The sequence below is a fragment of the Lampetra planeri genome, chromosome 20 (assembly GCF_965212315.1).
Source record: "Lampetra planeri chromosome 20, kcLamPlan1.2.h2, whole genome shotgun sequence".
NCBI lineage: Eukaryota > Metazoa > Chordata > Hyperoartia > Petromyzontiformes > Petromyzontidae > Lampetra > Lampetra planeri.
Genome location: NC_136126.1, coordinates 589590 through 617519, shown reverse-complemented (window position 1 = coordinate 617519; position 27930 = coordinate 589590). Strand labels below are relative to the sequence as shown.

The 27930-nt window shown below is 53.4% G+C and overlaps 1 protein-coding gene across 1 annotated transcript in view; it reads right to left on the bottom strand.

The window, feature by feature from the left end:
* Positions 1-858: 858 nt before the first annotated feature.
* LOC144724190 (uncharacterized) overlaps positions 859-27930 on the bottom strand; it is a 38185-nt gene continuing 11113 nt past the window's right edge. Inside the window, exons 5-28 of the mRNA XM_078603105.1 lie at positions 24653-24822; positions 23729-24575; positions 23305-23441; positions 19741-20232; positions 18842-18919; positions 18594-18720; positions 17481-17603; positions 16660-16799; positions 16084-16227; positions 15239-15474; positions 14615-14866; positions 13863-13945; positions 13407-13513; positions 12698-12820; positions 11882-12088; positions 11056-11210; positions 10680-10847; positions 10135-10279; positions 9374-9451; positions 8519-8634; positions 7987-8073; positions 7507-7585; positions 5709-5884; positions 859-4986 (exon numbers count right to left, since the gene is read on the bottom strand). Of these exons, the coding sequence (XP_078459231.1) occupies positions 4449-4986; positions 5709-5884; positions 7507-7585; positions 7987-8073; positions 8519-8634; positions 9374-9451; positions 10135-10279; positions 10680-10847; positions 11056-11210; positions 11882-12088; positions 12698-12820; positions 13407-13513; positions 13863-13945; positions 14615-14866; positions 15239-15474; positions 16084-16227; positions 16660-16799; positions 17481-17603; positions 18594-18720; positions 18842-18919; positions 19741-20232; positions 23305-23441; positions 23729-24575; positions 24653-24822 (4808 nt within the window). The 3' untranslated portion in view covers positions 859-4448. The remainder of the gene's footprint in view (positions 4987-5708; positions 5885-7506; positions 7586-7986; positions 8074-8518; positions 8635-9373; positions 9452-10134; positions 10280-10679; positions 10848-11055; positions 11211-11881; positions 12089-12697; positions 12821-13406; positions 13514-13862; positions 13946-14614; positions 14867-15238; positions 15475-16083; positions 16228-16659; positions 16800-17480; positions 17604-18593; positions 18721-18841; positions 18920-19740; positions 20233-23304; positions 23442-23728; positions 24576-24652; positions 24823-27930) is intronic.

Sequence of the window (27930 nt, the reverse complement as noted above, 5' to 3'; positions counted from 1 at the left end):
TCGTGGACGCCGAGATTGAGCGAGCGAAAGAGGGTTGGCGCATTCGAGATGTGGCGCTGGAGAAGAATGCTGCACCACGGACAGCCACAAACTCAAACTTGTCCATCCTGAGCGAGATCGGTCCCACTCTTCCACTCGAGGCCTTATTCGTGAAGCATACATCAACATACTTTGGGCACGTCACGAGGACCTCTTGACGAGAGGAATCGGTGTTTCTTGAGAATGGAGAAAGTAGCAGGAGCAGAGGTCGACCTCCGAGGTGGATGGACGACATCAAGAACACCGCTCCTGGCCTCACAGCAACCCACCCACGAGTCAGCTCGAGAGAGGCGGTGTGGAAGTCGGAGTCTGCACGTGGATGTCACCAGAGGTTGTACTCGACCCGATGGCACAAGGTGGCAAGGTGGTGGAGGAAGGACGAATGGTGTCCACGTCGAGGAGCCACCCCCAAGCCGCAGGAGTGACGTGTGGGCTGTTGGGCTGCCACGTGTCCGGGGATCGGCACCGCCTGTTCCGAGTGGCATCAGGAGTCGATTTGTATTGAGATCTGGTGCCGGGATCGCTGCGTTTAATTTCTTTGCAGTGGACTGCTGGCTGAGAAACATGTCCGGGTTGGTCTTAGGAAGAGGTGGCAGCCCTCCCACTCACTCACCCACTCGCTCAACCACTCAGCCACTATTTCATTTGCCAAGTCACTCAGTAACCCACCCACTTACACACTTGCACCACCACTGTCACGGTGTGGTGGTTGTGGTTGGTGGCCAGAACCACACACCCACCACGTGTAGCCACTCCTTCCAATGCTTGCGATTTGCATTTCCTTCCCTGAGGCACATCATTGTCACGTGCAAGCCGGCGTAAAATGATCGGTGAGGGTTTTATTGACATTAAAACAATTGTGACATTATCCACATTTTACCATTAACCAACGCCTGCAGATCCAGATCATTCAAGCGGCAGATGTCTGTGCAACAGCACGCGCCTGCCATGTCATCGTAGAATGCATACGCACATACAAAAACTATTTACCGTGGCTCGCTCGCTCGCCCGAGTGCCGGTCCACGCAGACAGGGTAGCTAGCAGCGGAGTGGGTCTGGCTCTGGGCTGAGTCCTGAATCTTACCAATACCACCGTCTTACACGCACGAACCTCCAGCAATAAAATCTCGAACGGTTGCACAAACCACAGCGCGCAATCGTATCAATCGCCTGCAACCGCTGTGTCCAAATCCGGGCGAGTAGGTGCGCGACAAAATGAAACGGCGTGTCATTCGGGATTGTAACAACCAATCACAGTTTGCGAAAGCGTCACATGGTGATGAAATACTTCGTTACACATCACCGTGCGGATCACAACCGGTTGCGCTGCTGTTCGCAACCGGTTGCAGAGCCGTCCACATACGAGAATTTCAGTTGCTTGCAACCAAGTTGTGAAACTGACAGAAGCGTGTTTCAGTGTTGCACGACGTTAGGAACACAAGCGGGGTTGGGTGTGATGGAGGGGACCGAGTCTCCCCTACTGATCGCACAGTACCCCCCTAAATTCTTAGTCAAGTAAAAATGCTGGTAAAATATTTCATCCCAATAGACAAAGGAGATGCCACCTAAAGTAGAACTCACGACAGACAAAATCAGACCGCTTCATTACTCATTTTGCACCCCCCCCCCCCCCCCCCATCTTTATACCAGGTCCTATCAGCCAAAGCGCAGGAATGTGTGGACGCATGGACAACTGAGAGCCGTCACCACGCCTGCGACCAAGGCCGGATTTCAAAACGTCTGGGAAACGCAACATTTGGGTTGCAGCGTGCGGTACGAGAGCCAAGGTGAGCGGAGCGTGCAGCAGGGAAACACGGCTCTAGATGCAAGCGCAGAGGGGTGTGAGCGCAGCGCAAAATTCACGAACTCTGCGCATACCTCGACACACAAGACACGAGGCATGGCTGGCCAGTACCGCGCCCGGCTGTCTGTCTCCCCAGTGGCAATGTTTACACACCGTACCAGGTAACAATTTGAGGCCGAGTCGACCTACGGGAGGCCCAGGACCGGTTCAGGTATCCGTCACTTGTGTTGGCCATGAGCGAGAATCAAATTGGGGTTGCTGGGTTTGCCGTGCAGCGCGCTAACCACTAAACTACCGTAAACACGCACACACTTCAGTGCAAGCGTATCTTACTCGTATTCTACACAAATATAAAAACCATCATGCCCCTTCTTGCATTTAACAGACCGGGTGGACAAGTATTGTTTGCGAGAATATATTAAGGCCGGCACAGAGCAAAATGGGATGGTGTGGCCCCCTGTCCATGAATTGGCCACCCTTCTGTCTGCAGTACTAACATTTTACAAATTTTGCCAGGTGCTCATTTAAAGATGAATCGACCTAGGGGCCGCCCAGGATAAGTTTAGAGATCACTCAACACCCATGTTGGCCGTGGCCCGAAATCAAATGGCTGCCGGGGTCGCAGCGCGCTAATGATTGCGCCACCACTCATTACACACAGTCTTAGACAGCCTGACACGTACACAGAGCTCCCCCCCCATTATAACATTACGCCACACAGTTGCTCACACTCGGACATACATGCTCGATTATCACATATGAACGCTCCCAGTTACAAACGCACAAAGACAACGATATCCCGTGTCGCCTTAACCGTGTAGGAGCAAGTGCTGTGAAGCGAGCAGGGTACGAAGGCCGGCACAGCAGACCAGGGGGTGGGTGGCCAGCACCACGCCCAGCCGCCTTCGCCTCCCTAGTGCAGATGTTTACACACCACACCAGGTACTCATTTGAGGCCGAGTAGACGTAGGGGAGGCTTAGAATCGGTTCAGATAATCTTCACTGATGGCCGGAAGTGGGAATCGAACCCGGGTCGCAAGGTTTGTAGTGGAGCGTCTTAACCCACTGCACTACTGCTCCACACAGTCGGTCGCAAACATACGATGACACGCACACAGCATTCGCTCTCAAGTCTCACACACGCACACATACACACACACGAGGATGAGGAGGGGCTGGGGTCAGGGCTTTGCCCTTAGCCCTGCGCCCCACTCAACCTTTCCGGAAATGAATCCAGGAGAGAAGAATCCGAGCCGAGGCAGAATCCGACTCCAGTCTCGCGCTGGATCAAGTGGCGCAGTAATGCAACGCGAAAAAGCTCGCATCGATCTTACCGCCAAAACACATCGCTAACCCCCTAGCCGCAGTGCCCGAGCCCCAACCAAACCTCACCGACACCACGGGGAGACAAAAATACGTCACCATCTTCTTCGTCGCAATAAAATGGTGCCATTCGTCATCGACGCCCACTGCGTAAAAGGGGGGGGGGTGTCCACATCAACGCAGGGAGCATTCGCTGCTCCCTGCGTCATCCATCAGGCTAGAGGAGGTACTCCACTGGTGTCGCCAAAATCCTAAAAACATTAAATAGATTCAAAATATATTTAATCCGGACCCATCATGCGGGCACGCCAGAGGGGAGTGTGATTGTGGGGGGGTGGAGGGGGGGGGTGGCCGTCTCCTGGAACGGTCGGCGCAGTCACCGGAGGGGTTCAGCGGAACCCACCGGGGGATTCTAACGTGGCGCTCCAGAGGACGAATACTGCTCGACGAGCCGTGAGCGGTTCCGATGCGTAAAACCGCTCTGCATGCGCTGCGGCTTTCATTGCGAGCGCAAGCGACCGGTTTGACACGAGGACTCGGGGGGAGGGGCACGAAGGGGGGGGGGGGGATAGAGCCCCCAGTGACTCCCATCCGTCACCTCCTCACCAATGAATCCCAGCGAATCGCATCATTCGGTTCGCTGACGAACAACGCAGCACAAGGGACCGTAGCACCAAGCGGGCGCAGCGGGGCGTCACTGACCTGACACCCAGCTCACGCCGAAAGCCGTCCGGTCCAACCTAACACTATCCACACGTTAGTGCACTCCTACGGGGGAGGGGGGGGGTCAGGCCTCAAATAGAGCTAAACCCCCACATGAGTGAGGGAGATGCTTTCTGGAGGGCACAGCAATGGAACCGGCTTCCGGCGTGGAGTTGATCCAGCCCGACTGGCCACTCCACCTGCTCCACGCGGACCTTGTATGAGGGGCCCCGGGGCCATGCGTGTCAATTCCCGGGGCAAGAGCTCTTTGGAACGCAGAGTAGCGTTCAAGACCCACAGACAACGGTGAGCTTTAACCGTAGCTGGAGTTCCCAGGACATCACCTGTGGGTGCGGGATTCAACTCGGAGCACATGCAGCAGGCAGCGAGCCAGCCCCAAAGTCCGCGACCAGCACCGCCACCACCAACGCCACTACCACCCTGCGCTACACGCGTGACACTGAGCAGAGCACGCGACGACGAGTAGTCTGGGCTAGACGCAGGGTTTTGACGATGACGCGGGGAGGAGAGGGGGCGTCCACCTCGGTGCCCACCCTGCCGGCTCGACGGCCGGGCGGCCCTCAGTGCAGGGGCGGTAGCGGCGGCGGTGGTGGTGGCGGCGGCGGAGGCGGCACGATGGTGGTGGGGTGAGTGTCGTCGCGAGGGGAGGCCACGGCAAGCGGTGGCGGCGGGGACAGCACGGCCGCCGCCGCCGGGTGGGCGTTGTGGCCGGGGCTGGCCGCGGAGGTGGCGGGCGGCTGGCGCTGCGGCGGGTTGCTGTGCGTGCTGTGCGACCCGTAGGAATTCACGGGCGACCCCGTGCGCGCGTACGTGTGCACGTTGTTGAGCGCGCTCGCAAAATGTTCACTCTGCGGCCCGAAGACGGGAGGCGACTGAGTGGCTGCGACGCGGTTGGGGGCGGCGGGGATTGGCGGTGGCGGCGGTGGGGCCGGTGGGGTGCCACCGCCGCTGCCATCCAGGAGACCCGGCAGGCCGGATGCCTCGGCCTGCGCGTGGCGGCGAGCGATCATCTCGGCGGAGTGCTTGCATTTCTCCGAGCCGCACTGGCACGTGAAGTAGCGGCTTTTGATGTCCCAGAACCGTTCGCCATAGTCAAACCTACAGAAACAAAGACCGTATAGCCTTAAGACTGTTGGGCAAGTGCTTTTATGCGAGTACCACCTGTGAAGGCCGGCACAGCACACGAGGGGAGGGTGGCCAGCACCACGCTGGGCTGTTTGTTATTTTGCACGTATTATTTTCACAGTACAAAGATCGTCGGGATTGGGTCACATTCCCATAACGCAATTACACTTCACCGAGTATCGTCCATTACAGTGGTGCGGGTTTCCGCTAGCATGGGATGTTAGCGCAGCGGGACGTTACGCTCGTGTGGCGCATCTGCGCGCCGGTGTGGTGAGTGCGGCGAGCGTGTGGTGAGCGTGGTGAGCGTGGCGGGTATGGTGAGCGCGGCGGGTATGGTGAGCGCGGCGGGTATGGTGAGCGCGGCGGGTATGGTAAGCGCGGCTAGCGTGTGGTGAGTGCAGCGGGTATGGTGAGCGTGGTAAGCGCGGCGGGTGTGGTGAGCGCGGTGAGCGTGGTGAGCGCGGCGGGTGTGGTGAGCGCGGCGGGTGTGGTGAGCGCGGCGGGTGTGGTGAGCGTGGTGAGCGTGGTGAGCGTGGTGAGCGCGGCGGGTGTGGTGAGCGCGGCGGGTGTGGTGAGCGCGGCGAGCGTGTGGTGAGCGTGGTGAGCGTGGTGAGCGCGGCGGGTGTGGTGAGCGCGGCGGGTGTGGTGAGTGCGGCGAGCGCGTGGTGAGTGCGGCGAGCGCGTGGTGTCCTCACCCGAGCTCCTCTCCGGCCAGCACGTGGCGGCTGCTGAAGAAGGCGATGCGAGGGAATCGAAGGTCCTGGTGCGACATGAAGACGCGCACGGGCACCAGGTTGGGCTCGCACAGGTGGTTGATGAAGCGGCTCACGTTCCCGTAGTACCGCGCGTCGATGCAGTACACCTCTCCGTCCTGCTCGCACACGTGCACACGGGGTGAAGTACGGACATCCACGCACCGAGGCCGTGATGCACCCGAGAGATGCGCCTGGAAGGTGGTGGCTACGCTGCTGCACGGCGCTGCCTGTAATCCAGCACCCAGGAGGCAGCAGTGGATCGCAGCGCAAGTGTTGTGAAAGTCGTGCGAGCATCGAGGTGCCAGACCCTGCCTTGCCAGAATTGCTGTACAGCAAGCATGCACTAATCTCTATCCGTTCCATCTGCATGGAATACAGCGTGGCCCCCTTGCACGTGTGAGTTTTCTGAGTGAACGCCAGGTTTCCTCCCGCATGTATAAACCCTCGTTGGCGAAAAGCAAGTCTAAAGATGTATCCAAGTGCTCTGCAATATTGCGCAGCGTTGCAAGGTGCAGTTTGCATGAACGATGCTGCAATATGAAAACACTGATCGTTATCGTTATTACTTAGGATAATCGTGACTGGCAATGGCCATAACTTCCTCCTCCGCGCGTTGCCTCTTTCTCTGCAGTGCGTCTCACGAACGAACGAGGACTGCCCTTGGATGCGCAAAGATTCCGTTTCCCAAATCTGGACAAAATCGAATAGCAGTTTCCCCTTTTCAACCGCTGGGAAGGCAACTTCCATCAATCAGATTGCAGACAGAGGTCACGTGACCACCCGTGGTTGTGGGCTGTGTAGGCCAATCACCGTTCATCAAACACAACCTTTCAAACAAGCCCTGCTGCTCTCCTCCCACACGAAAGACAGAATTTAATACATTGGCCGAGCATCCCAATGGATCAGCAGCCTCCCGAGAACGAGTCTTGGGACTGGTTGAGGCTATTCCCGAGTAAATAAATAACACTGCCATTCTTAATGAGAAATTTGCACGTGGCCCGAACTTGGGCTTCCCTTAGGTCGGCTCTGACTTAAACGAGTATCTGGTACGGTCGAGATTCGGTGGGGCTTTTCACAGTAAACGATCAAATCATTTGCGAATTATGATATCACTCGAGATGGTAATCACGGTGCTCTTTGCACAATGACCCTCCAGCTCTCAGAGAGACGAGAGGTTTTATCACACCGTGTGTGGCTTTTAAAACGCCAACACAAGGCTTAACGGCCAGCGCCGTGAGCGGACCAAAGGGCGGAGGCTTGCCACAATCGCTCGAGCCCCGCTCTCAAATTTCATCACCATAACGACTCCTGGACAGCGACGGACAATTCGCTATCGCCGCACATGATCCGATGCCGGAACAGACGGATGGACGGACCGAGGGATAAGAGGTTTTTAATCGCAGGGCGCGATTCATTGATACTCAGCCCACTGTGGCACAATATGTTACACTGCGATCGCATCAGAGCGGGTGTATTCGGTACTCGTTAGCAGATTACCATACTGGAACAAAGCCGGTCAGTGCGGGGTGGTCAAGGTGGGGAAAGTGGAAGACTCGCAATGGTTAAATATCAGGTGAGGGGAGAGGAGGAAGAGCAGGACGAAGAGGTGGTGCATGCGGAGGAGGTGGTGCATGAGGAGGAGGTGGTGCATGAGGAGGAGGTGGTGCATGAGGAGGAGGAGGTGGTGCATGAGGAGGAGAGGATGGAGGAGGAAGAGGCGCGATTGTCCACCACACACCTTATTGTCAAGATCAAACAGGTACGAGTCATCCTCGCGAACATCCGCCTCGGCATCCGAGATTATCTCGCCCACGTACCTGCACACGCCACGCACACGCCACGCACACGCCACGCACACGCCACGTGAGCTGGCCATGTCCCCCCGTGCCACCTCGCCTTTACCAGGGTAAGTCCTAAATAGCAGCAGAACTTTATACTCAAGTTGGATTGATATGGGATCACCTTTACGATAGTTACCGAGACTCGCCCAGTCCCGCCAGGTGCACGGACAGAGCGACAATTCATAAACACTCTCGACGTGAGTGGGAAAGCGTTATGAACACGACACAAACAGGCTGAGTTTTATCTTCCCCTTGCGGGGGAACGGTGATGACCTCCGACAGGAGGAAGAAAACCGAGCAAAGGCCGCAGAGAGCAGATCGAGCACAGTGACTAACGAGCGGGGGGGGGGGGGGATCGGAGCGGGACGGTCACTTACTCGCAGATGAAGGTGCCGGGCAGGATGTCCTGCAGAGCACGCACGCCCCAGCCCATCTTGGCAGTGCGGTACAGCTGCATGCGCACCCTGCATGCCGGTGGTGGTGGTGATGGATGGAGTGTGGGGGGGGGGGGGAGGCAAACACGATACCCAGAGTAAAAACCAAACTGACGACGGAACAAGGCGATAGATCTACAGCTAGCTGCTTTCACGCTACCCGCTGTGTATTTTTATTCACTCTTCAATGCTGTCTGAATGGCTGTTTTTGAGTGTTAATCTGCTGCTGCTGTGGTGGGGTTTCCTTTTAAAATTGTTTTGCAGTTATTTCTTAGATTTTCAACGTTTCATTTTTCTGTATCCTCCCTTTAATCCCCTTCTCCCCACCGAGGTCACCCTTGACAAAGAGCTGTCTAGTTGCCAGTGGGCCCTGCCCCAGGTGACCAGAAATAAATCAACTGCAGACAAACATCCAGTGCGCCGGGCGCTGTTTGGTCGCGTGTGCCGCAGATAAACGCCAGAGCGCTGCACACACCTGATCCCGTGCTGCACCACCCGGTTCTTGCAGCTCCTCCAGCAGCTGCACGAGTGGTTGCATTCGAAGATGAGTGGCGGCTCAATCTTGTTGAACTCGGGCAGCAGCCTCCCATCCTGCCCCACGCACAGCAACGAGGCATCGGGGCTCATCTCCCGTTCACAGCCCTGAGCCGATCGTGGAAATTCTACGTTCCTATGACGAGGGCGAATATGTTCATAGGATGACCACTGTCGACTTCTTCACATAGTGGTAGTTATTTAATCGACCCTGAAGGGATGATGAGCCGAGTCAACCCCACAACCGGGATTTGAACTCGCAACCTTCCGATTGCAAGCCACTCGCTCTACCGCTAAGCACTCACAGCCCTGTGGGGATGAAAGGCGTCCCCAAGCCGTGTTGGTCATGGTGGTTGTTTGACAATACTACACCACGCTCATCAGTGCGGGTTGCTGAAGTGCTGGATGGCCCAGGACTGGTTCAGATATCACTCGCCACCGATGTTAGCCGTGGCTGGAAATCTAACTTGCATATCAATTTTAATCAATGAGTCAATAAAATGCGTCATGCCTACTTGACATAAAAACCACAGTCCGAATGCAGCAATCGTAAGCTCATTGTTAAACACTGGCAGACAGGTAGATAGCTTGTAGGTGCACAGGTGGACAAGTAGACAATGGACATGTAAACAGGTGTACGGATACACAAGTCGACAGGCAAGTTATTAGGTTGAGATGTAGACAATTACACAGGTTGGACAAAGGGACAGGTAGACAGAGGGACATGTGAACAGGTCCCAGGTGGAGTGAAGACCTTAAGCATGGCGTGCACCTGTGCGCTGTCCGCAGCACGTACCTTGTCGTACCAGCAGCGAATGCTGAGCTGCCCACACAGGCAGTTGCTGGACGAGCAATCGTCCCCACAGCTGCAGTGCTGCAATCAGAGGGGTCAAAAGGTCAGACGGCGAGAGGCAGGGTATGAAGGGGGGTGGCACAAAAATGGACGCCCATTGCATCGGAGAGGAAGAGTTGAAATCAGATTCCTGAACTAGTACGACAGAGCACGGTTTTGCAGTGCTCCCCACCTGCCAGGCCAGGTCGCCCTCAAGCAGGTAACATCAACGTCAGGATTTCAAGTTCCACTCAAATTACTTCTGGGATGCTGGATAGTCACAGCCAAAGTGAGAAGTATGCTGTATGCGGTGTGACGAACATGGAAACAATTTCCGGGCCACCGAAAGATCTCGTCAACTTGACAAAGGACAAATCTAGCAGACTTTCTAGGACGGGCACAGCACGGTGCAGATTAATTGAGCTTTGGGTGGTGGAGGGTGACAGGACTTGGCCAGATCATTACATGGCCTAACCCAAAAGTCAATATTGAATCTTAATATTGGCTGCAAAACCTACGCGTTGACTTCACAAACGAGTAATATTCTTTACAACTGGCAACACCTCGGGACTTAAGGTTTCATTCGTCAAATTTCCAATTTAAGGAGTTAAATATGCTGATCGTTCAACTGAATAGACCCGGCTGAAATTAATCCCTGCTCCAGGTATGCCCAGGTGGTGCCCAGATGTGTCCAGGTGTGCCGGCGGGCGACCCACGGTCTGTACCTGCAGGTGCGTGATGTTGCAGTCGATGTTCATAGGAGACGTCTCGCAGCTCTTGGCCAGGTATTTGTAGTCGGCGGGCGGCGGCTCCTCATCGACGCCATTCACGCACGGGATCGGCACGTTTTCGTAGCCACGCGCAATGTCCCTGGGGCGTGCGCAACCACAACCGCATGTGACGTGCGAGTACGAGATACACGCATAACCACGCACAGCAACCTCGTAACCACAAACATCGATTCATACATAATCGCTCAACCAGACACGACATAAGCACCGCTGTGGTGCAGTTAAACCGTTTCCTCTAGGCCAGGGGTCGGCAACCTGCGGCTCCGGAGCCGCATGCGGCTCTTTACGGGCTGCTTCTTGACGATATGTACGTATGTACAGTATGTACTCAGATGCATTGCGGCTCTTGAAATACTGAATTTTGTACCGAATTGGAAAGAAATGGCTCTTCTTGTTATTTTGGTTGCCGACCCCTGCTCTAGGCAGTACGTCCCAGGCTGAGCGGGCTAGGGGTGAGCGGGTGAGAGATGAGGCGCTACCGGGTGAGGATGCGCTCGGTGCGAGCGGGCCGGCAGGCCACGATCTCACGCAGTTTGCGGTTCATCTGCAGCGCCAGCCACACCGTCGAGTCGACGGAGGCGCACTCCATGGGCGTCTCGCCCTCCTTGTTGCGCACGTCCACGTTGGCGCCGCGCGCCAGCAGCAGCCTGCACACAGAAGACAAAGATCCCCCGCGTAGCCTGACACAAGTGCTGTAGGCGTGTATAGGCGAGTAGCACCTAACGAAGAGTGGAACGACACACGAACGAGCGGTTGGCTAGCACCACGCTGGCTAGCACCACGCCCGGTGGCCACTTTGCTCCCCACGCACTCGTAGTGACATACACTTGCAGTGACGATGCGTTGAACACTCACACGACACACTCGTAGTGGTTCTCGCGGGAGGCAATGTGCAGCGGCGTGTCGCCGTGCAGGTTGGCCGCGTGCAGGTCGCACTGCGCATTGATGAACTCTTCGGCGATGTCCACGCTGCCGGCAAACGCCGCCCAGTGCAGGCAAATATTCTCCTCCTGCGCACACACCGCACGGCACGGGTCGTAGCAAATGTGTCGTTAAGACCCTCCACCACCCGGCATGGCTGAACAAACCGAGCTATGGCGTGGACAGGTGTCAATTTAAATTCGCAACGTTTCGCTTCAAACTGCGAAAAGCATCTTCAGGACAAGATCCAGTAAGTCAGAATTACCGTGGCACCTTAAATAGGGGTCATGACTTCACAGGATTTAAACATTAACCAATGATTACAATTATATTTCATTATTCTTTATAACTATTCATGAATAAAAGAGCCTGTAGCAGGATTGCATTACTATGTTAACAAATCTAGAAAGAAACCGACATGCTAATCTGAAAGATTACCACGACATTAGGTGACAACACAACGGACAAAGGGGTTGCACTGTGGGCCATACATCACGCGAAACCTCCGAGTTTCGACGCATGGTGAGGGCCGCCGCACAGTGGGCGACCAGACACGGATGGGAGATGAGGCAAGGGGTGGGGGTGAGCAGACGGGCTGATGAGCAGACACCCAGTGAGGGGACAGATTGGTGAGGAGGGTGGTCAGACAGGCTGATGGGGAGGCTGAACAAACATGAAGCGAGTAGACAAAGAGTAAATCGGCGGGGATATTGGACAGTTTGGTTAGCGGCGGGGCCGGCGAGGAGGGCGGTGGACGCACGTTGTCCCTCAGCGTCACGTCAGCGCCGCGGGACAGCAGCAGCCTCACGACGTCCACGTGCTTGTACTCGGCCGTCCAGATGATCGGCGTCCAGCCGCCGTCGTCCTGGCAGTTGATGTTGACTTTGCCGGTGGACACCAGGTACTGCACCACCTCTAGGTTGCCCTTCTTGGCGGCCAGGTGCAGGCAGGTGGCCCCCTCGTCGTCCTGAGAGAGAGAGCGCCAGCGACGGCGGCGTGAAACAGCGCGACCCAGAAAGTGTGGGACCACCGCACGCGAGAACCACGTGAGCTTGAGTGGGAAGCGCACACACCCCGGCCGCCGAGTGATCTCGACCGCTCGCCTCTCTGGCTAGTCCCATCTCTAAACCGGCACTGGGGAAACCTTTTGTTACCGAGAGTCCAATAAGAACATGAAAAAATTAGGGGCTCGCGTTTATCATCGCAACAAAAGTGAGTGAGCAGATTAAATACAAAGTATTGTAAAACATTATGGAGGTTGAAAATATTACCCAAGAGTAACCAATTAGTGCAGCTAAGATGCTTGGAGTGATTCCAAGCAGCAGGCCTGATGTAGCCAACGTGATAAATCGGTAACCGTCACACGGCTCTTCCATGTCAAATGCCTGGCAAAACCAATACCATCACCGAGGTGGGCCAGAAGATGGTAAATGGTCTTTCGGTCGGAACAGCAACCAAAGACGTGGCCCTGACACTTTGTGAAAACCAAGCAGGTGCCACACTGTGCCACACTGTGCCACAAAGTTTACGCCCCTGAACAGAGACAGGCGCTGGTGCACTGCCGTTCAATCCCCACCTTGTGAGCCACGTAGGCCCCAGCCTTGACCAGGTAGCGCGTCGACGCAAGCTGGTTCGACTCGGCCGCCTGCAGCAGCGGAGTCTTCTGGTCCTGGTCGCACGCGTCTATGTTGCCGCCCGCCTGCGATTACAAACAAGCAACAAAAGATCACGTCCTCCACGTGGATTGTGTGAAGGATTCCAACACACGTTCGTCCTCGATTGGTAGCTGTCAGGCCAAAGGTAATTTGCATCTTGTTTTTGCATGTTCACCACAAGTGCGTGTAGTTATTGCAGACAGGATTCCTTGAAAAACGATTCTGTTTGGTGTTTTATAACATCTTAACACATGTTTTTATTGCCAGAAATGGTACAACCTATTGTTATATTTATAGACAGCAGTAGTGACCCCCACGGTACGAACAACCATAGCTACCGCACAAATGCTTCCAATCGTGCTTGCAAAGTATTCAGAAAAACAAAAACACGGTACTAGTTAAGGTGGGTAGGTGCCACCGCCCCCCTACTGCATGTACCAGACATTACTGGAACGGACTTCAGAATATGGTCTGCGAAATCCGCTGTTTCACAACGCACTAAGGGTCCCCACTGCTCTGTGAGAGTTCCAAAGTGGGATCCTTCGTCTCATGACACAACACCGATAACGTAATTGGGAAAGCGCGAGTGTGCATGTGTGCAGCTGGTGCGGGCGAGCGTGCGAAGGCCACCTGCACGAGGGTGTGGAGGACCTCCACGTGGCCCCTCTCGGCCGCCCCGTGCATCGGAGTTCTCTTCCTCTGCCCTTCGATGGCCACATTGGGGTCCAGTCCCTCCACTGCACGCACACACACGCGCACACACGCAATTGCGCACAAAGATCCCTCAATTGGCCTTTACAAGACTGTTGGGGCAAGTGCTGCCAAGCAGCAGGTATGATGATCGGCAAGGCGCACGAGGTGGATGGCGCATGAACAGAATCGTGCCGACCTTCGTCTTCCCAGCACTGACATTTGCCTACCGCAGCGGGCACTCACGCAAGGCCATGTCGCAATTAACTACAGAAACAACGGTAGTGAATCACAATCTTCTAGTTGGTTGATCAATCGACTCGCATCGACTGCTCGTACCAGTTGTTAACCGGCGCTGCTATTGACAAAGCCGCCCACCCCCCCGTCGCATCGTACCCAACATCAGCAGCACCTTCTGCAGCTCCCCCAGCCGTGACGCCAGGTACAACTGCTTGGGGTTGAAGCGAAGTTTCTTGGGTCTGCAGGACGTGGGGGAGACGCGAGGAGGGTAAAACCGGGGCTCGGCACAGAATTTCACATTTACAACGATAAACAATACAATCTCTCATCCACACACCAGGCAGTCAACGGGAACGTGTCTACTGTCTGTTTGACTTTCATAAGGAGAACAACTTCTAGACGTCTCCACTACGTTTGACCTGCTGACCCAACAATGAGGCTCATCAGTGCTGCTTAACCACTCCACCATTTTGAAAAGCCCGGCTGGTGCTGCATACAACCCACAGGTGTGGTGTGCTGTTGGGGAGGAGATCTGTGGAGGCTTGCAGGGAATGTTGTTGAAATTCAACTCATTTGAGATGCAATGACTACCCCCAACCCTACTCACAAATTATCTAATTGGGTGAAACTGTATAGCAACAGTGGCCCCTTGTGAAAACTACAAACGACTATAACGGGGTGAATCCCTATCATTGGGGCAAGAGTCACTCTCTCCCCTTCCTCTCGGTCTCTGCGAAGCCTCCTCACTCTGGCAAGCACGACACCGTGCTCACTACCAAAGGGGGAAGGAGGGAGGCGTAGGAGTAGGGGTGGGAGGAGACTGCAGAGGAAGAGAGATGCAGCAGCAGGAAAAGGGAGGAGATAAGAGGGAGGAGATGGAGTTGGGCGGAGGTAGGGGGAGGTGGCACCTTTCCGTGTGCAGGGTGATGAGCGCCTGCTCCAGGAGCTCCTTGCTGCCGGCCGAGGGCAGCCCAGTCGCCGAGATCACCGCTCCGCTCTTGAGGGTCGTCGCAGGGCCGGCGACCTCCCCCTCGCTCAGCGGCGCCTCCCCCTCGCTCCCGGACGGAGCCGGAGCCGGCGCCGCACTCGCCGATATCACGGCTGCGGCCGGTGGCGCCGCCTGGGCACGGCTCGGCTCGGGTGCCGGACGCATACGCGCGCTGCCGGCACAGAAATTGACGCACGCGAGATTCAAGCACAGAAACTCGGTGGAGTCCTCTGTGAACGTTGCCGATGGGAAAATGCAGAAGCTCAGAGCTGGGCAGGTGTATACACACTTGACAGCATCCAATAACTATGCATAACCGGGCCCTATCATAGACAATCGCGCCCCACCACACACAACCAAATCTCAGTACACTTCACCACACACCTCCATGTTCCACCACGCTCCACAATGCACCCACACGGGACCATCCCACTCCGCACACAACCACACCCCACCACACACAACAGCTGTGGCTACTTATCACATGTCCCACTGCACACGACTACGTAGCACCACCACGACCACACCACCGCTCTCGCTGCACCTGGTGCCGCCGGGGCGCATGTGCAGGCTGTCGAAGGCCCGCACGGACTGCGCTGCCGAGCCAGTAATGGTGGCGGCAGCGGCAGCGGCGTCGGCGGCAGAGACAGTGACCTCCCGCGCCGACGAGGCCTCCTCCCCGCAGTGCGGGCAGTAGAGTGAGCCGTTGAGGCGCGACACGCAGCGCACGTGAAACCGGTGAGAGATGCCTACGTCCGGCTGGCACTCCAGGAACGTGCCCTGGGGCAACACGGACGCAGGAGAAAAAAATGAATACAAACGAGAATAATCAGCGTACGCAACACGGACCCTGCAACGCATACCAACATGCGCTTGTCCTCGCAAGATAACGTCACACCGTAGCTACGTCGTGGAGAAGAAACGCCCACGCCATGTGACATCATCACCTTAGCTTAAAAGGATTCTGTGTTAGTGTTGGTTTTATTATTAAGCATGAGTTTGCCACCAAGTGTTGCGTAACACTTTGATCAATTTGGCCAGTCCCAAACAGCAACGCAACTTTGCACAAAAAATGTGATTCTCATCGGATTACCTTTGGCAGAGTTAATTTCCCGCATTTCGTTACCGACAGGTGGACAGACAGAGAGAGGGAGCGAAGGCATCAATGCGTTCAGACCGAGTGTGCAAGCGTTAAAGGACAATGATCCTCCTCCACGTGTAGCCTCTACTAAATTGTTGGGGAGGGGCTTCCTGCCTTTAAAAATGGCAGCTACTGATTTGAAAGGTGCCCAAGCAATCAACCGAGACCAGCACTGGTCTTGTGAAGTCGTGGCATGGTTATGTTGCACCCCCGAGCAGTGCATCACGAGCGTTACGCGTGTACCCTACCGTGGAGCAGAAGAAGCCGCACCCCGGGCAGCAGTGGTGCGTCATCATCTTGGCGCGGTGCTCCTCGCACACCACCATGAGCTGCACACGGCTCGATGGCCGCATCGTCTCCTGCTTGGCCACCGAGCGAAGGCACCGCGTCAACTGCTCGCGTCACCAAGGAGACAGGACGGAATCACCACGGAAACCACCCGTGTCACCACAGAGACCAAACAGTGTCACCAGGAAACCACCCGTGTCACCACGGAAACCAGCCAGTCACCATATAAACCTCTGGTGTAACAATAGGTCTCACCACAGTAACCGGCTGGTGCGACCACAGAAACCACTGGGGTAACCACAAAAGCTGGCCGGGCACCATGGAAAGCACCGATGTCAACACAGAAACGACTAGCATCAGTGCACACAGACGTACTGAGAAATAAAACATTTATTAAAGAGAAAGTGACCACATCTCCGCATCAGGACCTTGCTTAAAACTATTGTTGCGCCTTTCCCAGATAAATAACAGCTAAAACCAATCTTACTATAATTTTAATAACGATAGGTTGGGCACACACGCACGCACACACACACCTGCCCATTGGTGCTCTCCGTGGCCATGCACTTGCCACTGGACAGCTTGCTGATCTCGCGGTTCTTGGGTGCCTCCATGCGGCAGCTGCACAGGGGCAACTCCTGCAGCCCCTCCTCCATGTCCGAGCTGCGCCTCGACTCTGCGTGACGAGCGGACGGGAGGGAGGGATGAGCGAGGGAAAGGGAGCCCAGGGGAAACCTTTTTTCCCCACTCCACAATCACGCTGCAGCATCAGGGTCATGCGAAACCAGTCCCGGTATGGCTCAGGAGCTCCAGACTTTTGTTTCCACTGTGGTACTAGAGCCGTGTGCCCACTGATGTCACAAGCAATGATGGGGTCGATGTGGCTGTGCACCCACACTGCTCATCTTTCTCAAGTGTACGGACTGATGAAACGTACGATGAAAGCTGTTAACCCCGCACCTCCTGGCCCTGCTTGGCTCCAAGCCAAATTCAGACTGTCTTGTGAGTCCAGTACGTCAAGGTTAGGTTTCCAGCTGGGCAAGGAAAATAGCCAGCGGAAAACCACTTCCAATATGAGGGCTCCCCCTCGGCAAAGGGTCAATTTGCAAGCAGTGGCAGAAGATTGTGGAACTTCTCCCAGCAGGTGCTCCACGACAAACCACCACCCCCCTGTGTGTGTGTGCGTGTGACGCAGGGAGGTTCACCCACACCATCTACATCACACCCTTTTGTGTGTCACAATGTCGGTCACCCACACCACACACACTATCCCCCCTGTGTGTGTGTGCCACAGGGCCGATTACCCGCAGCACACCCGCACACCCCCCCTGTGTGTGCAAGGCGCAGGGTGGCTCACCCTTGGTGTGCGGGGACAGCACCGAGTGCGTCGGCACAGGCAGCTCCCTGAGCGCCGTGGCCGTGTAGCTCTCCTTGATGTCTCCGTCTGGCGGGGCCGGCGGGGCCGGCGCCGTCGACGCGTCTGCTGGACAAGAGAGAGAGGAGGGATTGTTGTGGTGCAGTAGCAGCCAGACAGCTCGGGCAAAGTATTCATATTTCCGTAATAATGAGTTGTTGACGCCATCTAAATGAGTTCACGTTTCAACTTTATTTTGTTTAACCAGCTGAGAACTCAAGAGACCAGGATGAGTCTCACTTGGAAGCGTGACCTGGGTCAACGAAATGACAAAAGTATCGAACAAGAAACAAATAGAAATCACGGCAAAAAGAAAGAGACATCTATTAAAAACTGCGTTTCAAAAGAAATTGAAAACACTACATAAACATAAATCAATAAAATAAAAACCATTTCCGTTCATCAACGACGTGGAATGCACCCAATCTCATCAGAACTTGGAAGCAAAGCAGAATTGCCTCAGTAAATCACGGAAGGTACAAAGGGGTATACTAAGCTACAGGCTTGTAGAAAGAGTCGTGTCATCCATTTGATCATCATTTCGTTCCTCTGGGCATTTGAATTTGTTCATGAAAACGAGTCTAAAATTGGATACTCGCCGATCAAGATTTTTGACATACCTGTAACAAATGTGAGACGTGTTGGAGACTTCACACTGAACGTTACGTATATGGGCTTGAGCAGGGTACGTCACGGCTAGAATGGTTGATGGCCGTGGGGAAGACTAACGATGGAATGACAGCCAAGGAGGGAACACGCCCGAGAGGACATCTGCTGCAGAGATGGAGCAGTGAAATAAACTCGTGTAGGTGCGTGACGAATTGTTACAGTGTAAGATCCTGAGAGATGGGCGATGGCTTGTGGCGGCCTTCATCCAGCTGTGGATTAATCATGGCTGATGACCATCACGAGGACAACGGCTGATGAAGGCGTAGCAGCACCTACCCCTCTCGGGACCAGCATGACCCATCTCAGTTCTGACACCCAGGATAAAAACGACCGCCTGATTCGACGTCGCCAATCGCCAAACCCGGACGATCAAAACTGCGCACTCACTCTGCCCGCTGCGCTGCAAGTACTTCTGGCGCTCCACGCGGCTGCGCCGTCGGTTGGGCTTCACCCAAGGGTTGCCCCCTTTCTGCTTGCCCCCCGCACGCTTGCGCTTGCTGCTTGACCCGGAGCTCTGACACACGCACACATGAACGCGCACACACTTGTAAATGGGTATCGTCCTGGACGTGCGCCAGGCATCGCCCACTGAGAGCGACACCGCCAAGGTGGAGGAGGTGGAGGAGGTTCCTCACCACGTCCGAGTGGTTCTCAGACTCCTCCCCTTCATCTTCGTCATCCTCCGTGTCGCCGTCCATCACCTCGCCCTCCTCCTACACGATCACGGCAACAGAAAGAGCGCATAAGAGCGTTACGTCTTAAATGCAATATCTTATTCGTCTTTTTCCCCAGTTTAATCCCAATTGTGCTGTCGATGTCCTGTCAAAAGACCAGCGAGGTGAAGTATGGGCAGACAACCCCTACCCCCATTATCAACATGGCATGGACAGGACCTCATCCAGCAGTGGACTGACATAGGGCTGAAAACTATTACGTTGATTACAAGATAAGGATTTGCAAGTACAGGGCCCTTGCTTAAATGTCTAAAGAAAGTCAAGCGCCTGATATATCACATCTCATCTCAACCATTCCAATTCCCTTCCGCAGCCAAGCTAAGGGGACTCCCAGTGGCAGCTATACCTGTGCAGGAAATAAGGCGTGTGCAGCACCGGCCTGTAAATGGGCCTAGCAGTAGGAGGGAATTACAGGAAGTTACATTTTAAATGACAAGGACACACTTGGAGTTGTTACAATTGACAATGACACATATATCCTTGGCCATTTACATAGGAGCATAGTAATCAACATTTTAACTTAAAGTTTCTGTAATTTTATTGTGCTTTGCTCAGACTAAACAATCTGCCCGAGAAAACTTGCGCTGCAGGGAATGTATTATTACAAGGTGATTTGTATTTTTTAGGCAATATTTTAGATGTCTCACATGACATTTATTCTTGCCAAATTAGATTTCCTTTATTGTTGTACTTTATTTTGTTTTGCTTGTCATTTTGATGACCCAGCTCACTATCCTGGTCTCTTGAGTTCTCTCGGCCGCTTAAACATAAAATTTAAATATCATTTCCACATAATGCACCTTGCTGCTTGCAACATCGCCGTCCAGAGACTGCGCTCCTCCCGACCGAGACTCCTGGGATGTGTGGGAGCCCACGCTGCCACCGCCACTGCCACCGCCGCTGCCACCTCCTCCTCCCATATCCAATTTTCTCTTCGCTCCAACTGTTGCTCCCACCACTGCAGCAGCAGCTGCGACCTCCGACCCCACGTCGCCTCCGACGGCATTCAACGCGATAGTCGACGCTCCCACCGCCGATAATTTATTTTCATTGTCAGATTCTGCGGTTGCGGGTTCCGTGGGTGCAGTTGTGGCCACAGTTGCGGTTTTTGCAGTCGTTGCCACCTCGTGGTTGTACTGGCGGGAGGGCTCCGTGCGGGTGTCTGGGCGGGGCGGTGCGGCTGGCGTTGGTGCTGCGACCGTACCAGACGCCGTCAGTGGTGGTTGGGTCTCGTCGCCCGAGGGGTCGGCCATATCTCGGTCACTCTCGCCATCGGAGGCCCGGTCACACTCCTGCATCACAACACGCGAAGCACCACACCGATCACAAAGCCACACGGAGCGGTGCCGCAAGCGCCATAAAGCCGGCACGGTCGTGTGGTGTCATGTTAGGGGGGTGAAGGTTCCATTGGGAAATCTCACAGAGCAGTGCAACTCAATGGTCCGTGGAAAGAGATATCACAAAGTAATCTTTGCAATCCCTTCAAGTGACCTCTGCTCCACACAGTAGAGGGCAGTACTTTACCACCCGCCTGGCTTCAGAGAGAAATGTTCGTTACATGACAGTCAAACCGCTAATTCCCAGAGCTGCTTTTAGCCAAATTAAATTAATCAAATTGTGCAGTCATTGGTGTGAGGGCTGCAACCATCAACTTGCTCCACTTGAGAACCCAGCTTAATTCACAGGCAGCTGCCTGGAGTTAAACCCAGGATCTCAACAGTGCCAGATCAACTCAGCACTCTGACCTCAGTTCTACGGTCATGTCATATTCGTTTTTATAACATTTGCATTTCTAGCTGCTGACCATCTTGTTTTTTAGGCCACTGGGCAGGTACTCAGCAAATATGATTGAATAGTACCCACACATACACTCAACGTGTACAAATATAATCACGTGTTAACGATACTGGCAACGACGGCCGAGAGGTCTTTCTGTTTCTGTCTGGCCTCTCCACAATAGTTCTACAGATTCTCTTTCATTCTATTCAGAGCAACAAATCGCCACGTATCCATTTACATTTTCCATCTCTGGATATAAATTGATTAGGCTGCTCATAAAACATTTCGTTGCCTCACTGGGGATTTAGATTTTCTTTCTAGAAAGTGAATTCTATACCCATTGTACCTTCTATTTGTATTAACCTGGTGACCAGTTCCATTCCTGATCGCGAAAAAGGTGGTGACATCTCAATTGGTCCCAGGATTGAGTTTTATGTGGCGATGAAAAAGCAGGCCTGGGCTTTAAACTGAAAATGTTTAAAAATGTCTAGAACCAACCTGAGATATCGGACTTTAAAGATATGTAAACACAATAAAATCAGTCACCATAAATGACACAATGTACTTGTAAAATGATATGGCAACCGTTGCCGGTAATAGCTTCTGCACAAAAAAGAATGCAGTTGCCCAAATCTGAACAAAGCGGATCGCTGCTTTCCCACCAAGTGAGAAATTGTAATGGCAACTGCCAATCAGAGCACTGAGGCCACATGACTCCCCAAGGTTGTGCCTGGTAGACCAATTGCTGCTTATCAAACAAACTTTTCAATAAACTGTATCTTTATTGGCCAGACGTAATTGTCGCTCCACACGATTGGCTAACATAATTCCTACTAGCTTTTTTTCCCGTCCAAGGACGGGTGTATATTGCAGTAAATCTGAAATATTAAATAGAAAAAGTGTTCAGCTCATGATTATTAATGAGGGAGGGGGGTTGCCCCATGTGGAGTGACGTCACCTGCTAATGGTTATTGGGGAGGGGTGCGGCATGTGTTGCAATCGAAACGTCGCATTCTATTATTTAATTTAATTTATTACTTTATCTTTAGACGTGACTTAACCGAAAGAAACAAATAATAATGACGTCCTCCCCTCATGGTCATTGTGGATGGGTGCGGCATGTGGAGTGACTTCGACCGCTCATGATTATTCATGAGGTGAGGGGTGCGGCATGTGGAGCGCGCAAACTTCTTGTGTGTTCGTGTAAATTTCCACGCAGGCATGAATACAGTGGAACCTCGGTATACGACCGCTTTGGAATAAGTCGAATTTGGTATACATCGTGTTTTTTCGAGAGAGAAAATGTCTTGGGATACGACGTCTTGCGCTTGATAGAACTTGTATGGGTTGGGATGAGTCACCGCGTACAGTACCCGCGTATGCCCGTTCACGACTGAAACAAAGCGAGAGGGCCGGGGGTGGCGTGGGGAGAGGGGCGGGGGGCGTGGGAGAGAGGGGGAGAGGGGCGGGGGGCGCGGCGGGCTGCCCCCATGGAGGGTGGAGCCCCGGGTCGAGGCGCACGCGACGTGCGGGGTTGAGGCACGCCACGTGACCAGCGCAGCTGGAAGCAGCGCTGGTCACGTGGCTTCAGTATGCATTTTAGTCATTAGTGTCTACATTTTTTATACAACCCCAATAATGTATAATATGCCATATAAAATATCATTTATTTTCCTCTGGAACGGATTATTTCCTTTCCCTTTATTTCTTATGGGAAAAATTCGTTTGGTATACGTCATTTTCGGTATAAGTCCTACCTTCTGGAACGAATTAACGACGTATACCGAGGTACCACTGTATTAATGAAGGGGGCGTGGGGGCCTTTTACAGTGACGTCACGCACGGATGTAGCACTGGGCTGCATATATTTATTTTTTACCGTCACTTTCTGTAAAGAAACATCATATTTGAAGCGACTTTGCGCAATAAATTATTTAATTCAGCTCGACCTTCCTCTTGCGTTAGTGTAAAAATCCACCCTCATGAATATTAATGAGGGGGGGTGGGCCTCATGTGGATTGTCGTCACGCGCGGGACGGACAGACATTTCTGGGTGATTATAGTAGGTAATTGTTGGTCAAGTGTGTCACACTAAAAATATATATATAAATAATTAACCATGCCATTTTTATAAATTATAGTAATCATAGTAATGCATTTCTGATGGCTGCGATAATGAAGACTTGTGTGTGTGTCCGTGGGGAGGACGCTACTGTGCATTTGGAGGCAGTCACCCTCAAACAACAGCGGACGACAGAGCAGCGAAGCTCACAATAAAGAGCGGAGCGCCGGGTGGCTAAAACAAAGCAAGTTGGCACAGTAGGGGGCACAGCTGGTGCCTCTGCCAGTCATCTCAGTCAACCCATGGCACCTGTGTCTATTCCATGACCTCCTGTCAGCGAGCCTTTGACACATCATGCGATGGCCTCAAAGTGCACCTAACCTGGCACAAGCGTTGTGGTGACATCACCGCCACAGTGGCGAATGGCGGCTGTTCGTGTTTCGTGTATACGTGTGTCTGCCTATAGAAACGATGCACAGAACTTCTGCGTTCATCGTCAGTGTTGGCAAGCACCGTCTCACACCTCTGCGCGTCCATCTCTCTCGGGCTGCGCCACTTTGCCCTGCAGCATCTCCATCAGCGTGCGCTGACGGATCGGCTTTCCCTTCTTCTTCTGCCCAAAGCTGTACAGCCCCATCTTCCTTTTCCTCTTGCGAGGGGCTGCAGGCACGGCCACACAAACAGACAACGGAGTCTATGGGAAAGGAAGCAATGGAAGACAATACGGGAGGCCTTTTGCCCAGGCCAAAATACCCTCGAGAGAACCTCTCTAAAGCTCTCTCTCGTAGAGGCCCTTTTGCTAGCAGTGGTGTGAACGAGCAGTTGCAGGGCCGTGCTCGTGGCAGTAATGGAACCGATGATCGAGGAATTGATTACTTAAATAACGGATATCCCAGCTCAATACCAAACACTTTACTTTTCCAACGAGGCTGCCGACTTTCGCTTACCCGATGAGGAGGAGGTGGCAGCTCCCTTCCCGTCCACCGCGAGGCCGACGGTGTCCGACGGGGGCGTTTCGGGGGCCTGTCCGCCGGGTCCCCCTGCGGCCTCGCTGGAGGCCTGAGCGCCATCGCCGCTCTTAGGGGGCGGCTTCACCTCGGTGCCATTGTTGATGGACACGGCCTGCCTAGTCGGGCTAGCCTGCTTCAGCTGGTTCACCGGGCTAGGGTTGGGCTGGCCGACTTGGCTCGGCAGGCTGTTTTGGCTGACTTTGTTTGACTGATCACCTTGGGTGGGCTGGCTGTATGCATGAACATTGTTTGACTGGTCACTTTGCTCCTGATGGATGAAGTTACTTGAATTATGCGAGTGGGTGACTTGGGTAGGCTTGTTGACCTGGCCAGGCTGGCTAACTTGTCCAGGCTGGCTAACTTGTCCAGGCTGACTGCCTTGTTCAGGCTGGCTAGCCTGGCTGGTCTGGCTGTTGAGGTGCGTTGAGTTCCCCTGCCTGATCTGGCTGACGGAGTTGAGGTGTTCTCCCTGGTCCCGCAGTGGTGGTGGTGGTGGAGGTGCTGGTGGTGTTTTGGGCGAATCGATGTTGGTGGCTTGACTGCCCTGGCCGGTCGGCGGAACATGCGTCACTTCGTTAATCTTTCCGGGCTCCTCCTCGGCTGCCACCGACACTGCAACTGCCGGCACCGGCACCGGTGTCGGCATCGGCGTCGGCATCGGCGTCGGCGTCGACATCGGCGTCGGCTTCGGCATCGGCGCCGGCACCGAAGCTGCCTCCTTGTTCTGTCCGCTTGCTTCCCGGAGCGGTACCTTGTGTTGGGTCCAGACGGGAAAGCCATCACACTGAAAATGGCAATAAGCGCGCGGGCGTCCGTTTTGGCGATCGCACAGCGCCACACCGCTCGCTCGTCCCCGTTTACCTGGCTCGGCGTAGGCTTGGGCAGAGTCTTCCGTGCGCGGTTCACCCTCACCGGCTCCGTGACAGGCGTTTGTTGCGGGCCCTCCGAAGGACCCCGCTTGGCGTCCATGGTGGTGCCTGCCGGCTTGGAGGGTGTGTTGCTGTGGCCCATACCGGCCATCGCGGTGGTCGCTGTGGCGGGACAACATGCGAGCGACCCACGTTTTGGGAATGACCGCTGTATCGGTCGGTGCACCCTCGAAGTCATGATACATATGTAATCCATAAGGTTGGAGTAGCAATGGCAGCAGTCAGGAGTATAGATGCTAGAACTTACAACTTCGTTACCAACGCGATTTAATGAAATGCCACGATTCAATAAAAAAATATATCAGTATAATGTGTCTCGTTTGCACCATCTCATTTGCATTAGGTTGATGTAGCATTCGTGCCATGCTTATGATGTACAAGTTATCACGATAAACATCTTGTTCATCTCGTCTCGCATGTTCTGTCTCATGCATTCCATTAGCCTAAAGTGGACATCTCCATAGAATTTGAATAAAATTATCAAAAGTCACACGTTCCTCTTACATACACCGTTCAACGCATGCATCGTGAGCATAAATGTCGACTTCGCTCAATCCAACACATCGTCACACGCCTACACGGTGGATTAGTATGTTCCGTAGCGTAAGTGCAAGGAGCAATTAAACTTTGCCCGAGCACTAATTATGTTCTCAAGAACATCGAGTACAATGCGATGCAATTTGGGTTTAAACAGCAACGAAATACAACAGATGCTGTACAGAAACATTCAGCGTATATATTGTTTATAGATAAAAAGTGACTGTCATAGGCAGAGGGGAAAAAAAGGTCACGAGCCTGGACTTGAAGAGCAGCAGCAGGGCCTTGGTGGGACAGATGGCCCCCCTCTACCATTCCTTCAGCCCCTTGAGACACTGCCGCCTTACATCCAATGTGGGTCTGGCCAGGCCCTGCCCGTTATGGCTGGGCTAGTTCCTCCGATTCCCAAATTATTTGGACAATTAGCAGTTGCCAACAAAGCTTTCGTTCTATTTTCCAGGTTGTGATTGCTTGAAGTCCTGTAAATGTCGTTATATATTCCACTTTCAGTGCCCAGGAGTCCCTAGCAGACCATTGCATCTGCTGAGGTGGCTCTTCTTAATATTCTGTAACCCTCAGGTAAGGCATTCTTTTTACACAATTTTTTGCTTGACCACAACCATGACCTCCCCTTTGCTTGACCAAAACGTGGCACTCTCATAATGATTGTTATGTGGCGAACCAGGTAGCCGGCTCAGGTTTTGGTTTTGTTGAGAAGGCCCGTTTTTCTGGCAGGGTGGTTGCCTTCCAAATATTCACCATCACGATCTTAAACTCACTCTGCAAACGACCCCTGCTATTAATGTTTCGAATATTTAGTTTTTAAACTGGCACCTCCAAACACACTCATTATTTAATTTATCGTCAAAGTCCAACTCTTCATAAATTGTTGGAATTGTTGTCATTCCTTTTCCCTTCATTTAATACGATTTTCATTTTGGGTGACCTTAACATTCAAGTTGACTCCAGCAAGTGTAATATGGCCCAGGAATTCCAGGATTTTATGGATTGTTCTGGTTTTGTTTCACAATGTAAATTTCCAACTGACAATTGGGATCAAGCTGCGGATCGCGTGCTCTCTCGTGGTCGGTGCAGGGTTTGCTGCCATGTGATGTTGCTGCTTCTGATGATCTGGCCATCCTCCTTGAGCTCGAGATGGCCCTCACCTCAGACAGAACCAAACGGGTTGCCAAACTTGCTGACACTGTTCTTTCTTCAACATCTTTATCTTTTCAGCCTTCGAACATTAAGGATATGATCGCCTTGGTAAGATGACCATCTTGGTTGTCTGAAGTCACTCGGACGTAAGCTAAAAATAATATAGAGGGATACTCACCCTGAGGAACATCTCCAGATCTGGCAGCATCATCAAGCCACCTATAGGGATGCATTAAACTAGGCCAGATCAACATGTTATTCCAATTTCATCAGGAATGGTGTTTGCATCCCTGGTACTCCCTTTTAAACCCTTGAGCAGATGCTGAAACCATCTAACCTCATTGGTCCTACAGCCCAATGTAATGTGTTTCTTGGGATAATTTCAGTCCGAGATCGATGCCATTAGGAATATTGATTGTTCTGTCATTGCTGAGCCTAGGTTGTGCATTGCATCTGTTCACATCTCAATTTCTGTCTCAGCTCATTGATCTTGTTTCTAAACATAAACCCATCGTGTTCATCAACCAATACCGTCTTCTCTGGTTAACTCGATCTCCCATATTCTTAGTCCTTTGGTTATTTCCAAAGTAGATAACAACTTTCTTGGCACTGGCATAATGGCAACATCACTTAACTGTAATCGGTGAGACCATTGTTAAAGAATCCAAATCTTGACTCTGAAGTCATGCCTAATTATAGGCCGATTTCACACCTCCTGTTTCTCTCTCAAATCCTGGAGTTTCTGGTAGTTCAGCAGATTCAGGATCATCTTACAAACTATGATCTTTTCAAGCCATTTCAATCTGCGTCCAAGCCACTGCACAGAACCGAAACAGAACGTGTTCGTAAATGATCTCATGGCTGCTGACCCCGGCTCACTCTCGGTCCTGGTGCTGCTGGATTATTGTGCAGTGTTCGATACAATTGATCATCCCATTCTGATAAACCGCCGTGAGACCCTGGTTGTCATCACTAGTGCAGCTCTCTCCTGGCTTGGTTTATAGCGGACACATCGTAGGCGGTGCATCTCGATGCGTGGCTGTCCATCCACCCGCTGGCCACCGGTGTCCTCTAGAAATCTATTATAGGGCCTTTGCTGTTCACCATCCTACGTGCTGCCTCTTGGAAGCATATTTTGTCACTATGGTTTAAATCAGGGGTCCTCAAACTACGGCCCGCGGGCCACATGCGGCCCGCCGAGGACATTTATCCGGCCCATGGTCACTAATTGGGCTGCGCTTGTGAGCACTAATTGGGCTGCGCTAGTGAGCACTAATTGGGCTGCGCTGGTGAGCACTCATTGGGAATTGGGCTGCGGTGGCGAGCACTGATTTGGCTGCGCTGGTGAGCACTGATTGAGCTGCGGCGGTGGGCACTGATTGAGCTGCGGCGGTGGGCACTGATTGAGCTGCGCTGGTGAATGGTTCAATGGGCCAATTGACTGGACTTGCCCCCCAGGCCTAAGGCTGCCAGCCCTCCCCTGGCTGCGCTTGACTGGCTCTCCCTCCCTCAGCT